The 16090-nt window shown below is 40.9% G+C and overlaps 2 protein-coding genes across 2 annotated transcripts; both read left to right on the forward strand.

The window, feature by feature from the left end:
• The first annotated feature begins 501 nt into the window (after positions 1-501).
• On the forward strand, positions 502-2485 carry MYF6 (myogenic factor 6). The gene is made up of 3 exons (XM_004462245.3): positions 502-1084; positions 1384-1474; positions 1720-2485. The coding sequence occupies exons 1-3, from the start codon at positions 566-568 to the stop codon at positions 1836-1838; spliced, it is 729 nt and encodes a 242-aa protein (XP_004462302.1). The 5' UTR covers positions 502-565; the 3' UTR covers positions 1839-2485.
• A 7738-nt stretch (positions 2486-10223) lies between these two features.
• On the forward strand, positions 10224-12815 carry MYF5 (myogenic factor 5). Its single transcript, XM_004462244.4, has 3 exons — positions 10224-10861; positions 11681-11756; positions 12153-12815. Exons 1-3 carry the CDS (start codon positions 10361-10363, stop codon positions 12341-12343), a joined length of 768 nt encoding a protein of 255 aa, XP_004462301.1. The 5' UTR covers positions 10224-10360; the 3' UTR covers positions 12344-12815.
• Positions 12816-16090: the final 3275 nt, after the last annotated feature.

Below are 16090 nucleotides of genomic sequence, written 5' to 3' on the forward strand. Positions count from 1 at the left end.
TAATGGTTTTAATCACAGGAATGGCATCTTTTTGACAGGCAGGAGAGAGAAAAGAGATGAAGCACTCTGAAAATATTAACCAAGCTATTTTGGAGCAATGGCTATTGCCTTTGAAATCTTTCATCATGGGTCTATACTTAGAATTCATATGAGTTCAGGGGGAGGGGAATGGGGCAGTGTTAATCCCCAGTTGTTTTGAAGTTGTCCTATAAGCAGGGTAGCATATAAACCATCCGAAACAGAAATTTTGATGCTTTGTTTATATTGTGTGATTCTCCGTGTATATTTCAATTTAACCTTTTCTGCAATTGATTGTCACACCATGCTGGGGGGAGGGTATCACTACTCAGTTTTCATTCAAACTAGATGTTAGGGAGAGCAGTGGCTGTAATCACATTGGGAGACTGATGCTCCAAGACAGCTAAAAGTTGGATTGAGTTTCAGGAGCTACTATATATAAAGCTGGTGACTTATGTCACGGCACTAATTAAATGCCATCTGGGTGGTTCTGGGTTTTTGAGCCCAGCACCCAGTTCAGACAGAGTCAGAAGCCAAGGAGGAGAACATGATGATGGACCTTTTTGAAACTGGCTCCTACTTCTTCTACTTGGATGGAGAAAATGTTACTCTGCAGCCATTAGAAGTGGCAGAGGGCTCTCCTTTGTACCCGGGGAGTGATGGCACCCTGTCCCCCTGCCAGGACCAAATGCCCCCGGAAGCCGGGAGCGACAGCAGCGGAGAGGAGCATGTCCTGGCGCCCCCGGGCCTGCAGCCTCCCCACTGTCCCGGCCAATGTCTGATTTGGGCTTGCAAGACATGCAAGAGAAAATCTGCTCCCACCGACAGAAGGAAAGCCGCCACTCTGCGCGAGAGGAGGAGGCTAAAGAAAATTAATGAGGCCTTCGAGGCCCTGAAGCGGCGGACTGTGGCCAACCCAAACCAGAGGCTGCCCAAGGTGGAGATTCTAAGGAGCGCCATCAGCTACATTGAGCGACTGCAGGACCTGCTGCACCGGCTGGATCAGCAGGAGAAAATGCAGGAACTAGGGGTGGACCCCTTCAGCTATAGACCCAAGCAAGAAAATGTAAGGCCAGATGCCAACGCGGCAGGGAAATGTAAAAGCTGATTAAACGCCTTTTCTCGGCCCTTAACTCCAGCTGCTTGGTCTCCTTTCCCTTCCCCCTTCCTCTCCCACCCCTCCTGCTCCCTCTATAATGAACCCCCAGTGACCCGTAAAGCTGGGGTGCAGGCAATAGGCAGGAAATACGTACCGGGCCCGAGAGGGCGGGGGAGGGGGCACCCCCACAAAGAGTCTCCCCATCCCTACCCCACCCCCGGAACCGACGTTTCTTTCCTAATCTGCTGCCTTGGTTTTCCATCTAGCTTGAGGGTGCGGATTTCCTGCGCACCTGCAGCTCCCAGTGGCCAAGTGTTTCGGATCATTCCAGGGGGCTCGTGATAACTGCCAAGGAAGGTAACGTACAGGAAAGGGCATAGGGCTGCGCCAGAGAATCTCCCGGGACCCGGCCGGAGTTCAGGAGAGGAAGGGCTTGGAGCGAGAGGGGGGAAGCGCCCTACGAGAAGGGCGCCTTACGCGCGCAAAAGGGACCAGGACCCTCTGCGTTTGTAAAGCGGCCTCGCGCCCGGCGCGGGGCTGCCTGGTTTTTCCTTCCTGGAGCATTATGTTTGTTTGCGTGTGTGTTCCTTTTCTGCTCTCAGGCGGGGCAAGCATTGATTCGTCGGCGTCAAGTAGCCTTCGGTGCCTTTCTTCCATTGTGGACAGTATTTCCTCAGAAGAGCGCAAACTCCCCAGCACGGAGGAGGTGGTGGAGAAGTAACCCGCATCCCGCGCTTGGAACGTTCTTCACGCTGCAAAAAGATCCCACCCACTCCCCTTGGCCTAATCCTTTAGATTAGGTCACATTACATTAATATTTAGGAGCCCAGACCCAGGAGTTTATGAAAAGGCAAGAGAGTATTCACAAAAGAAAATTCTTGGAAACTATTGTGCCCGCACAGATGGAAAAGCTTTTTTGGCATTTGGCATTTTTTTTGGGGGGGTGGGGTGGGGTGTCTAGCACTCTTACTTGGCGTTTGGTTGGTTGGTTGAATTGTAATATATTTACTTTTATTACAGTGATTCTTTTGTGCCATATTCAGAAGAAATTCATTCCTGTCTAAAGTGGGAACGTTGTATTCTAATGTTCGTGTTATTTAATTTTGTAAATAATCTTAGTACTTTCATTTTTTATGTAAACCTAAGAAATATATTTTACATGTGGAATGATGCATTGTATATAAAATGTGTGAAATCCTGCTATTGTAATAATTTTTTAAAAAGTATTTCTATATGAACAAAGTTGGTCCTAATTTAATTCAACTGGAAAATGTTTGAGGGCTGTGTACATAAATAAAGGGGAACCATATTTTGATTCAGACACACACAAGCCATTTATTTGGATGTTTTCTTTAAGGCTGAGTTAAAGGGGAAAAATAGGTGTTTTTTTATTTATTTGTTTGTCTAAACTAAACCAGACCCTTTTCCATGTCATGCGGACCTCACTCTTGCGAAGAGTATTCAGGCGACATCTGTCCTTTCCTCCTTTTATCAGCATATTTTTCGTTTGTTTTATGTTTTAACAGTTCTGAACCTGGAGATCTGGGTGAGATTTACTTACCCAAAGTTAACAATCAAATTTTCAATTCAGTAAAATCTTACTGTTGCAAGAAATTGCCACATAAATTCTGCTTACTTCCGGAAGAGATCTTCAGCCGATTAAGTCCAAATTACTTTCCCTCTTTGACTTTCCAGGCCTCTGCCTTTGCTGGAGGGGCCAGGAGCTGCGCAGGCCTTTGGTACCTCCCCAGTTTTCTTGAACTAGACTGGTTGCTAGAAGACTGGAATAACCTCAAGGCCTCCTTCGACTTAGGTTTGTTTTTCAAATAGAAAGATAAAAGAAGCGAACAATCTGTGAGGTGGGGCGGGCTTCTTTGAAGGGAGCATTGCTCCCTGAGAGGGAAGGGTTAAATGGTTGAGGGTAAAAGACAGCAGCACACATGAAACCTCTTAGCTGGGCCAAACAGCAAAGCCCCAGAGAGGTTGGAAGCCCCGGGAGCTCCTCACCGTGAGGGTTTTACAAGTGTGCCAGGTTTGTTTATCCTGTAACCTCAGGAAGCTACGACCACCAAGAAACGCAGTGGCAAGTGCAGCAGCGCCGAGGAGCAAGCAGTTTCTTTTGAATCGTTACTTCTCTCTTAGGTTCTACAAAAGGCACCTTTACTTGCTTCCCAACCCTCCACGTACCCCAACTCCTTTCATTCTACTTCACCCTTTTTTCCTTCCAGCTAGTCCCCAGGTCACTGATGCGAAAATGAAACCAAATTCAGCATTTCCCAGTCGAACCTCTGAACTTTCAAGGGCTAAACTGTGGCTCTGGGCAATTCAGAAGTTCCAGAAACCACTGCGGGCAGCGCCCCCTGCAGGCAGACATCAAAATCTTGCCCCTCTTTCCCTTTCAAAGAAGGTCCTGCCCTGGAGGTCATGGTTTTCTGAGCCTATGGATAATTCCAGTTTCTTCCAGAATATTAAATATGCATAGTCCCATAGAGAAAAATGACATTAGCGTGTAATACCTCTTAGAGGTTTGAGAGAAGCAGGTAAAAAGTTTAGTGTATGCAAAGAGCAGAGCCTTTGGGAGGGATGACTGCCTGGAACAAATCCAGGCTGCTGTTGAGTAGCCCTGGGCAAATCCCTGTTCCCCTCTTAGTTCTGTTCCCTCATTTATGAAATAATGGGGATCATAATAGTACCTAATTCTTGGGGTTGTGAAGGTTCAGGGAGATAACATATGAAGTGCTTAGTTCAAGAAGGGCATAAAATAAATACTAAATATCAGAGCTCTTTATTTTTTATTAATAAATCTAAATTGAACATCCAGAGACTTTTCCTTGATCCAAAGTCACAATTCCTTTAGATTCGGTTTTCCAGCCTTTGCTGGCTCGGGCTAGGAAAAGTAGTAATATTAATGAGCAGCAACAACACGAATGACCATTCTTTGCATTTTGCATATTAATTTATATAAACCTAAAACAATCTGTGAGAGGTACTAGTACTACTTCCATTTTAAAGAAGATGATCCTTGGGAATGAAGAGGTACCTGCTGGTAAGTATAGAGCCAGGACTTGAAAGCAGGCAATCTGGATAGCATTGCGCCTGTGCTCTCAATTCACCACACACCCTCAAAGGAAGGTCTTAGGAAATTAAAAAGGAGTATTTTATGGTCCATGGAATAATTTGGCTCACTTTGATAAATGTTCCCAGAAAGCTCTATCTCAAGAGTGGCTAGCTAGTGAAACACAAATTAAAGCAGCAACTTTCATTAAAAAGCAAATGAAAATGCACTTCAAATTATTTCAGATTATCCAATCAGAATCTGTGAGTACATTTCAATGGTGTGTATATGAACTAATCATGCTTACTATTGTTCTCAGAATTTTTCCCCTGAGAGTCAATAGATACTTGCCCTAATATGCATATATACATACTTACATTTCTAAAAATTGGATTAATTCTACAACTAAAACCAAACATCATAATTCACAAAGTGAATTCATTTAATTTGTGATGATACATATATTTACAAATGAAATTTGTGTTATAATTGCCTCAGCAATAGAATGCATGAATTCATGGATTTTACTTGCTGATCAATTTTATTCCTTCTTTGTGAACCAAATCCCCTCTATCTCTCTTAGTTGAGTAACTTGAGAAATTGTTTGGAATAAGTTTGCCTATAGAAGTCTCTTCATTAAATAGAGCAAATATTTCTCAAAGACTTCCTGTGACCTCCTCTGCTATAGCTGACATGTTAGGCTTTCCAATGAAATCCATGGTGTGTTTGCAATTAAAATGTTTTTGTCTGATATTAATGATGATAATCTTTTCCAAGGCTAAAGCCAAAACAAACAGGCCTGGCTGTGGAATCAGAAAACCAAGAAGTAATTGCTTGGTAAAGATAAGCAGTTGGGGAATTGATCTGAACTCCTTTTCAAGGGTAGATTTAAAGTTATCAAGTGTAAAATAATGAATGATTTTTCTCTTTTTATATTACTTTAGAAATAATTTGTGGAACATCAAATGTCAGTTTTCTCAAACTAACTTTAACCACACCTGGATCATTGAAATTCAAGCCTCAACATTGTGGAAATCCACTCATGTCCAATAGCCTCATTTTTACCCTTTTATTCTTTCATATGCTTTAGGGTGGGGGTGGGGGATTTTGAAAGTCAATGTGCTCAACTCTTTCTAAGACTGGCAGAAAAGCTTTGGGATCCAAACTTATCCTTAAACCTAATCTATCCTTAAGACTTTTTTTTTTAATTTAGAAGAATCATTTACGCTTTTCTTTTAGTAGGATTTTTTCTCATTTCTTCATCTGAAAACCCCTCCCAAAATACCAAATCTGAAAAAAAAAGTTTTAGTTTAAACTTCAAATTTCTAAAAATTGGTTTATTTTATAATTTTTCATTAGAGCAGTTTTAGGTTTATATAAAAAGTTACACAGAAAATACAGAGTTCCCATATATATTCCCCATTATTAATGCTTTGTATCGGTGTGGTAACTTTGTTACAATTAATGAAAGAATATTACTATAATTGTACTATTAACTGTAGTCCATAGTTTACATTAAGGAGCACAGGTTGTGTTGTACAGACCTATGTGTTTGGTTTTTTAAAAATTTTATTCTAGTAACACATATAAAACTTAAAATTTCCTCTTTTAACCACATTCAACTATATTATTCAGTGTTGTTAGTTACGTTCACAATGTTGTTACCATCACCACCATGCATTACCAAAACTTTCCCATCATGCCTCAGCTTTGAAATTTTATTTTCTAATCTAATGTATTAGTAAATTAGCAGTAACATTATTTCCTCAAAGAGCCAAGTCATCAAGACATTATTACTGGAACAGGCCTATCAAGACACTCCCTTAAACTCAAAAGAAAGGTTAACAAAAGCAGATCTTCGGTCCTAAAGATTTCACTCTGAAAAAGCAATTTTTTTGGCCAGCCTAGTTCAGAGTCAGTCTGTGAGATGGAATGGCTATGCCATGTGCTGGAACAAAGATAATGCTGAAGAACTAGTTACTTTCTCCACTCTCAAGGCTGCTAAAAGTCCTTACTTGGGCCTTTGATCTCTCCTGGGAGTCTTCGAATTCAAGCAGAGGCCAATGTCTTCCTCAGCTGTCTTCTCCACAAATTCCTCCAGCAGCTCTGGCAGGTACTAATGTGTTTACTTAGGTGTGCCTGGTTCCCAGAGCTAACAGCAATTAGAAATTGTTTAGCACATTGTGAAGTCATCTATAATAAACACAAATATCAAGAATAACTTTTTTTTCCAGGAGTGAATTCAGGGCCGCAGGTAGGGTAGAAATGAATTAAAATGGGTTTATCGTTCTACATGTGTTTGGTTTTTCCCTCCAAGGGAACCAGGAGAATTTTCAATAATGCTAAATTCCTAGAATGGGCAAAATTTACTAGGGAAGCAAGCTCTGAGCATCATTTTGCTGGTGTAGTCTGTCCATCAACACTAGGAAGTTGCTGCAATGCTTAAAATAGCTTCTATTTTTAAAAAGACTTGATCATTACTTAAAGGTCTTTGGCAAATAAAACTGGCTTGCAAATCTAAATTGTAAGAAAAGCAAACATGCTGCATGTATTTTTTTCAGGATGAATTTTAAAATATTAAAAAAGAAACTATATCATTCACCAGAATCTTAGTGGAAACTAATTTACAATACCAGAAGTGGTGAAATTGTCTTCTCCTGAGCTGCCTATTTTAAGGTTTTCCTAGCAGACAGCAGGTATTGGAATATTATTTCTAACAGCCTATTTACATATTAAATAAATGTGAATTTTCTCTGCATGTATGAAATTCACTTCTCTAAAGAAAGTGGAAGGCAGGGGCAAAAGTCAACATAACCTAACTTTGTGTAAAACTGGGACACATAACTACTAGAGCTTTTAAAAGTGATTTAAATATTTTCTCCAATGTCCTGTTCAATTTCTCCATTTAAAAAAATCTCTCTATCGTTCACCCACTCTCCCACTTACCTTTCTCAAGATTTCTCCAGGGAGAGATCTCTACTGAATTGGAGGACCCCAGTCAGCTTTGAGGCACTGGCTTCCTTTCTTCTGTGTATATTGCTTCCCTTTTTTACTTAATTTTTAAAATTATTTTTTATGTATCCTTCTCTTCCTTTCCATGACAGCAGCTTAAAAGTTTTGTCTCATTTTCACTTTGGTATTCTGGGATCCAATTTTCAGCACTTGAATCCCAAGGACCCTCAAATCAGGACCCTGTTTCCTCCCCCCCAGCAAGTCTCATTAAGCTGCCAGGCGCTTGTATTTTCTGGGCTTCTTTAGTTCCACTCGGCCGCAGTACTGTGGGATATTTGTTTTGAGATCACTTTACCTAAGACAGCCCTAACCTCTGAAAGCAACCATACTGATAGAGCCTCCTAAGTGACAGCGTCTTCCATCGCATGGAAATGGAGCGAAAGAGGTCGGTTGCCCCAGCTTTAGTGAGTTTCTGCTCTATCACAAAGGATGCTCACTGAGCTCAGGGATTGATTGAAGAAGAAAACAAACAAGCAAACAAACAAAATCCACTACTAGGAGCTCCAGCTCTGGCAATAGGATACCTAGTTTCCAGTCCTGTGTGACTTGGAGCAAATCACCTAGCCCCTCTGCGTTCAGGTTACCTACATTTAAATAATGGGGTTTATAATGGTTCCCCTAGGATCTTTGGAATTGTAAAGTGAGCTAATACATGGAAAAGGTTTTGTAAATAGTAAACTATCATTAATTGTTAGCTACAAATATCCCACGCTAAAGGGATTGGGTACAGAGTACATTAGTATCTGGTTGGAAAGAAATTAGCTGATTGGTGATAGGAAGCCTGACTTCTATTTCTATTTCAATTTTAAGGACCAACTTTGTGCCCAAATTATAAATCTGTGCACAACTTTATTTTAGTTGTGGGCAAACAAGCTAACCTCTGGACTTCACAGCCTCTGGACTCCACAGCCAAAGAAATATCATATTGCTGCAGACCAGAACCTGTGGGACATGGCTAAATTCTTGGATGAGATTATCTGTCCACTTTTGTATTTCAGCGATAAAGACTAATTTGAGTTTAAATGTTTCCACCAACTGTGACTGGCATCTTTGATGCTGCCCCAGTCCTTCAGGAACTTGACTCCTTTATCTGGTATAGCCCGGAATACAATACTCATTTCAAAGGCATTGCCTTGTTAATAGACCAAAACAAGGTGCGGATGGGTTTCCCCCGGGCCGGGCGATTAAGAAGTCCATTGCTGTGAGCAGAAGTCCATTGCTGTGAGCAGGAGCCCGATTTTCAAGGGTGGCTGTTTCCCCTTAGCGGTGACAGCGACGGGAACGGCGCTGCAAACCGTGCCGACCGCCATCCATCACTTCCCCACGCCGAGTTTTCGCGACCTTCACTTCGGAGAGCAAACCTCACCCTGAAAAAAAGTTAGCGCTTTTCTTTCTGGTCCCTGCAGATGCAGAATCAGTTAGCCAGCATTGCTCTCCTAAAACAATTTTGCGGAAAATAAAACGGAAAGGAACCCCAATCTCCGTAAATTTGGAGGCACAACACTTATTAGACTGTATGGCACAGATCGAGGTGAGAACACTACCTCTTCCCTTAGTGGGGCCGCTCTCCCTGGTGCAAAACCCAGGGCTGCTTAAGTTCATTTGTGAAGAGCTTAAGTAATTGATTTCCCTAAATATCAACAGCCAAGTCATCTGAAATGGGTCAAAGGTGGCGGAGATCTGGCAAAAGCTGTTCAATAGATTCATTATCACTTTAATGGCAACATCCCCTTCTCTCCTCCCCACCTAAGTTTCAAAGACCCTGCGGTGATTGCTTTTCTGGATGTCTTTTTCGCCAACGTGTGTGAAGTTACTCGGGATTTGAGGAGTTAGAAATTTTACACGAGTGGAGAAGGATTGCTGAACCGGCAGCTGGGACGCATCTGTAACGGTGTTAGTTTGCCTGAAAGCAGAAAATTAGCGACCCCAAAGCCCAGCTCGGCTGTTTAGTCTGTAGAAATGACAGGGCAGAGAAGAAGGAAAGGGGAGAAAGGAGACGCGACCCTGGAAGGGGAGTTCGCCATCTAAAAACTGGGCTACTTTGACTGCAGGTCTTAGAGACGCTCTCAGTAGGTCGCTGGCCTGCTCGGGATCTAGAGAGCGCCTGGCACAGAGGAAGCCCTCGGTAAATACCTGCAAAAGGGGGAAGGAAGAAGCAAGCAAGGAAGGACATTTCCGGTTCACCTGTCCTTCTTGTGTCCACCTCCTTTTAGATGAGCAGACACAAGGAGAAATCAGAGAGAACCTGTCTTGGGACAAGGAGCCTTCCAATTCATCGCCAGTAACTTAAAGCCTATAAAATGGCATTCTGGTCAGAATTCTTCCCATCTCAGTTCATATAAGAGAGGGAGTCACAGAACAAACAAACAAAAAAATACACACAAAAACTATAATAATCTTAATAAAAGCCAACACCTCTGGATTCGCTCCACAATTGAAAATATCACCTCGATTTCTTAGCAACCCTTACTTCAGTCCATTGGCTCAAAACTTCCTGAGATAACTAAAGTTCATGAGAAAGAGAAACAAACACCTAAAAATACAATGATTACCCATGTTGAGGGTTTGGGTTGAGGGGCTTTAGGATTTTGATGTCAGATGAGTATAGGGAGTTCTATCTATCTATCTATCTATCTATCTATCTATCTATCTATCTATCTATCTATCTATCTATCTATCCTATCTATCATCTATCTATCTATCTATGCGTGAGAAATAGTAAAAATTGGACTTCCTTCGTTCCTTTTGCCTGTGATAGTCGTTAAGTGACCGCTTGATTTAGGTAATCGAGAGAGCGCAAGTGAGGGAGTTGGGCAGCGGTCCCCGGCCCTAGCAGAAATGCAGTAAAAACCATTAGCGTCGAAAGGGGCAGTAAACAGCAAACTGTCTCTAGAGGAAAGGCGGAGGTTTGCCCAGACAGCCCCCGCGGGGCTTGCGGTGGGATATGCTAATAGTGCTTGGCTACTGGGGCGGGCCTCCCTGCCCCAAGAATATATAAAGAGCCCTAACACCAGCGCCTCCGACCCGGGTCGCCAGGCTTCTGTCCTTGTTAATTACCGGGGAAGCCACCAGGGGAGCTCCGCCCGGGATCTCGCCGGCCGGCGGCGCAGCAGGCCCTCCTTCCCCCTCCACCGCTCCCGCTGCTGTCCAGGTACCGTCTGCCTCTCGGCGGCAGGATGGACATGATGGACGCCTGCCAGTTCTCGCCTTCTGAGTATTTCTACGACGGCTCTTGTATCCCGTCCCCCGAAGGTGAGTTCGGGGACGAGTTCGAGCCACGAGTGGCCGCCTTCGGGGCGCACAAAGCAGAGCTGCAAGGCTCGGATGAGGATGAGCACGTGCGGGCGCCCACTGGCCACCACCAAGCGGGCCACTGCCTCATGTGGGCCTGCAAGGCGTGCAAGAGGAAGTCCACCACCATGGACCGGCGGAAGGCTGCCACCATGCGTGAGCGGAGGCGCCTGAAGAAGGTCAACCAGGCTTTCGAGACGCTTAAGAGGTGCACCACAACCAACCCCAACCAGAGGCTGCCCAAGGTGGAGATTCTCAGGAACGCCATCCGCTACATCGAGAGCCTGCAGGAGCTGCTGAGGGAGCAGGTGGAGAACTACTACAGCCTGCCGGGACAGAGCTGCTCTGAGCCTACCAGCCCCACTTCCAACTGCTCTGATGGCATGGTAAGAGGTAGCTCTGGTACCCACCCAGCCACCCTCATCTTTCCTAAAAATCCCGATAGCTCATTTAAACCACGTGTGACAACCAAATAGTCTAGGGTTCCTGGTGGATAGTCAGAGGAGACCCCTTGCTGTAACAGGAAAGATGTCCACATTCAGAATGATGCCAGAGAGCAGGTAGCTGTGGAGCAGGGTTTCAAATTTGACTTCCTACCAGGATCTAGGTGTATATTGTAGGAACGTGTGAGATAGGCAGATGTGAATGGTCAATAAGGTGTTTTCTGCATTACTTGGTTTATATGCAAAACAAGTGACCAGCAGATTTTGTCACACACTAATAGCAATGATCACCCACTGCCCCACAGTTTGTAACATAATGAAGAAATGGGAAAAAATCTCATGACCTCAGTCACTGCCCTGCTGAGACTTGGCTGGGAGATGTTATGCATTCTTTTCTAAGGGGGTTTCCCTCCAACACTGCCAGGTTTTAATGTGTTTTTGCCCTGGGAAAGTGTTCTCTCCCTGAATTAGTGTGGCTTCCTTCTACCCCAATCCATTTTGCATGGTTAACCCAATGCACATTGCTGATGAATTCCACCCCCCTCTTCCCTTTTTGCAGTTCTCCTCTTCTCTAAGCACAAGCGATTGACCTTAGTGCCCTGACAATTTGGTGAGGGCTAACCCTTCCTAAATCAAGGAAATATGGGTGATTCAGAGGGGTCAGTTGATAAAGCCAGTGGGCAAGCCCTGCCTTATCCTAGCTTAACGCATCTTTTTGCCAACACCTCAAACAAACTTCTTCTTTTGTGTCATATATTATAGCCTGAATGTAACAGTCCTGTCTGGTCCAGAAAGAGCAGCAGTTTTGACAGCGTCTACTGTCCTGATGTACCAAATGGTAAGAATTCAGAGAAGTTTAGACCAGTTCAAACTCACAATACAGTTTATCAAAGCAGAGTCCATTCTTCAGACAGTAGCAGCGATGGTTGTTATGGGGAGGCTTTGATAGAGTGAAATACATGCACATCTTCCACTCCAAATTCCTACCAACAGACACATGCACATACACACACACATGCACTTTTGTCTGAAATATTGCTAGGAAGCTTCTCCATCCCCAACATCCACACACCATGAATTGCTAGATAATCACTGCAAATTTCTACCCTAGGATTTCTGTGATCACCTCACTTCTGGGTATCAAAGGAACAGACCTACAGCTTAAAGGGCAATGTAAAGAAGTCTGTCTATCTGGAGATGATCTTTTGTAATGCTTTTCTCCTTCCATCCTTAGTATATGCCACAGATAAAAGCTCCTTATCCAGCTTGGATTGCTTATCCAGCATAGTGGATCGGATCACCTCCTCAGAACAACCTGTGTTGCCTCTCCAGGACCCTGCCTCTCTCTCCCCAGTCCCCAGCACCGATTCACAGCCTACAACCCCAGGGGCCTCTAGTTCCAGGCTCATCTATCATGTGCTATGAACTAAAAATCTAGTCTAGATCGGTTCTGCCATGAGCGCCTCACAAGGAGGAAGGAGACCCAAAGAATCCAAAAGCAAGGCTGCCTGTACATAAAGATTTCCTTTCAGTTGTAAATTTGTAAATATTATTTTGCCACTTTATAAGAAACTATATTTAACTAAAAAGTCACCCTTGCAATTAATACTTTTATTTCATTTTCATTTCTTTCTTTGTTTGCTCTATGTACAATAATATTATTTCTAATAGAGGAAATTCATTGAAGGTAGCTTGCTGCAATGCTTAACTTATAATTTTTATAAATATTGCTTATCACAATATTATCTCTGGTGTTTAAATCTTCATTTTTTTCCTTCTTCAAAACATTAGAAGAGCTGGGAACCAGTTACAGGGAATTTTAAATATATTTAACTTTTGCTTTTCCCTTTAAGCATTTAGTTATATTGTATTAAAAAAAATAACAATACTGCCTAATGCAATATATATTGATATTTTCTTATAAGAAATGCATCTTTTTAATAGTACTTTGTGGATAATTTCAAGATATAAGAAATTTTGAAAATTCCACCATAAATAAAATTGCTTATTAGAAGAAATATCTTGGTTCATGATTTTTTGAAAGAGCACCACTACAGAATTAGCAGTCACTGGCATGAAATCATTAAGGGTAGGCTGACAGCATGAAAATATTTGACTTTGCAGAGAAATCTGAATATTTATCATCTCATTAACCCAGTTTAGGTCCTGTTGATGCCATTATCAAAATGCCACATTGACATCTGAAACATTTTTCTAGGTAGTCTACTAAATTAATTTTCCCTTATCTTAATATAAGATAATATAGTAGCAAGTAATGTGTGTCCGGAGAGGGGTTAGAAATTATTCAGGACAATGACATATGTTTAAACAGAAAGAATATACAACATTACATCATCATTTTAATATAGAGAGTTCATTAGAACTCATATTTACTTCTTTATCTGCCAGAAAATATCTTGATATATTAATATACCAATGTTGTCAATAAAATATTTAAAGGTATTGGGCCAAGTTTTTATCTTGTTAGGATTCTCAAATAAGGAAACTTACATAAACTATATTAAAGTAAAATAGATTGCAACTGCATTTCTCTTTTTTGTAGCCTCTTAAAGTTTATTTTATTAATTCTATTATTGTGTGTGTGTGTTTGTGTGCATATATGATGGACATCATCTTTCATGTGTCACCATCATAAATCTCCCTTAAAAAGTTATGAAAAGAAAAAAATATTAAGTGGAGGATAAGTTTGAGACAATTATTGGGATAATCTTATAAGTACTTACCTAGAGAGAGAGAGATAGAGAGAATGAATTATTCCTAGAAGCATCTAAACACAACTTCACAGAGAGCAAATATAGGCAATTGTTTCATCCTCTAATTTCTCCATTAATTTAAAATTGCTCAGGGTTTGTGGTTACTTACATTAATTAAACAAAACTTGGCAGTGGTGCGTTTTCAAAAGGTTTCCTCTACTCTCAGATGTGATTTCATGTACTTGTCCAGTCACCAGGTTTGCTGATTTTTAGGCCACATATAAGTCCTTATCCATGATTTAGGAGGATGAAGTTTTCAGGTTAAGAGAATTCAAGAGGACATAGGAAAGGTTCATATATAGCTTTGACATATAAATTTGAGTGATTCACTTCTGCTAGACACTATGCTAGGTACATTTAATTTCTCCTTTTTATATTTCTATGGAGAGGATGGCGTTTTCATGTTATTAGTAGAATCAGAATGAAAGAAAAGATCCAAAGACAGATTCATTTTTAAAGTTCAATGTCAAACACATTATCATATTCTGATTCATTTAATATAATTAAGCAGAGATATAATGCAATTTATAATTCAAATGAATAAAAAAATACCTTTCCACACTCCAATTACATCTCTAACTTTGCATGTATATTTGATATTTTCATTGACTAATAACTCAGACTATTTAGTTGAGAGTTTTACAGTGGCCCGAATTTAATATTCGTGATCATAAATGTGTGATTAAAGATAATATTCTACATGCTAGGTTGCTGAATCCATCTCATTTCTAATGCACTGATTTGAAGCCTGCCTTCTCAGTAAATAGCTCAGCACGAGAATCATATGCAGTGACATACTTCTTTTTGACAAAGGGCCTTTGAAAATTTGCTTTCCAAGGATCCAGATCTAGAAACGAGGAACTTTCTCCGAGAAAGGAAGTGTGCGAGGCGGCAGGAAGGAGTAGGACAGGCAAAAGATTCAAGTAAAGGATCTTGCCATTTATAAATCTCTTGGAGTGAACAGTTGGACTGACTCTGAACTTTTATCAGACCACGCAAACTCGGCTTGCGGAAAACATGCAACCAACGGACAAATATCTAAGCACATCAGGACAATGTTCCCTTCCCCCACCTGCAGACTTGATCGGGAATAGAGTACCAGGAAATAACAGTTAAGAGACTCCTTTCTCCCCAGGCCTTGGGTATGCAAGCTCACTGGTTTACATAGGAAAACTGAGTCCAATGACATTATGGAAATGGGAAAAGTGCTGTTTGGAGGCAACTTGCTATATAAATCAAGGTGTCCTGATTGTCTATATTTTCTTCTCATCTGAAAAATGTAGATCAGATTAAATTAGTGGCTACATTATATTCATAAGATCTTCTTTAAGATGGCATTCCTACAAATATTTAATCTGAGAGTGGTATTTCCTAAAATTTTCTCTTTGAAGTTAGACAGTTACTACATTAAAGTGGTAATTGAATTCACTGTCTTGCAGAGCTGGCACTTCCAGGAATGATATGAGATGACAGCATTTGTAACTTCAGAAAAGTCCTGCTCAAATGGCAAATTATCACTGAAAATATTACCACTGAACCTTCTTATATCTTTACAAAAACCACAGAAATCAAATTTATTTCTTTTTAAAAGTTCTGATATTTTAGTTGACTAGTGAATTAATTGTTTTCCATGGTACTTTTATTGAGCAAAAGATCTGAATTTTAATGTAAAATCTAAACTGGATCTAAAATTATTATTATATTGCTCTCTTTACCTTTGAAATTTGTTGCCACATCTGTAAAATGGAATAAATGATAGCTCGTGATATGATTATGAACAGTGACTGCTATTATTTTGGTGTTAAAACCTTATTAAAAAAATAAGCCTTTTAAAGGGGAAAATAACCCAAATTCGATTTCCCTTTATGCTACTTAATTCACTTGTCTACATTTTAAGTGAGCACTAATGATAAAGCAGCAAGTAGCCATGATAGACTGCTTATCATTACGCAAATAAAGAAAATGAAACTGGGGTTTAAGGAATTTTATAATGTGCCCTAGAATATACAGTTGGCATGTTGTAAAGCCTAAACTTAAAACTGGGCTTTTTCAGGTCCAGAGCTTGAAACCAACCTCAGCTGTAAGGAATGAGTCCAAGGAAATATACATTATCTCTGTATTCAAAAGATGTACAGATTATTTAGGGAGATAATAATACATGTGAAACAATTAAAGAAAAATATGAAGCATTTTATTTAAAATATTAAATTCCATATTGAAATTGTGCTATTAGCCTAATGCAACTTTTCTGTTATGGTGTAGTACATAAAAGACAGTGCCCAACCTAAATTAGTGGGTGGACTGTATTTGACATAAGATTTAGAGAATATATCTGATATCAGGGGACAAAAAGAATATAGGTAAATACCTTAAGAATAGTATTCCATCAAATAATAAT

Source organism: Dasypus novemcinctus, chromosome 12 (assembly GCF_030445035.2).
Source record: "Dasypus novemcinctus isolate mDasNov1 chromosome 12, mDasNov1.1.hap2, whole genome shotgun sequence".
NCBI classification, from domain to species: Eukaryota; Metazoa; Chordata; class Mammalia; order Cingulata; family Dasypodidae; genus Dasypus; species Dasypus novemcinctus.

Bases quoted from the DNA above. Each gene is read 5' to 3' on its own strand.
- MYF5 (XM_004462244.4), top strand. From the start codon at position 10,361: ATGGACATGATGGACGCCTGCCAGTTCTCGCCTTCTGAGTATTTCTAC. The intron at 10,862-11,680 runs GTAAGAGGTAGC...CATATATTATAG, and splicing joins CCAACTGCTCTGATGGCATG to CCTGAATGTAACAGTCCTGT. The intron at 11,757-12,152 runs GTAAGAATTCAG...TTCCATCCTTAG, and splicing joins CTGTCCTGATGTACCAAATG to TATATGCCACAGATAAAAGC.
- MYF6 (XM_004462245.3), top strand. From the start codon at position 566: ATGATGATGGACCTTTTTGAAACTGGCTCCTACTTCTTCTACTTGGAT. The intron at 1,085-1,383 runs GTAAGGCCAGAT...TTTTCCATCTAG, and splicing joins ATAGACCCAAGCAAGAAAAT to CTTGAGGGTGCGGATTTCCT. The intron at 1,475-1,719 runs GTAACGTACAGG...TTCTGCTCTCAG, and splicing joins CGTGATAACTGCCAAGGAAG to GCGGGGCAAGCATTGATTCG.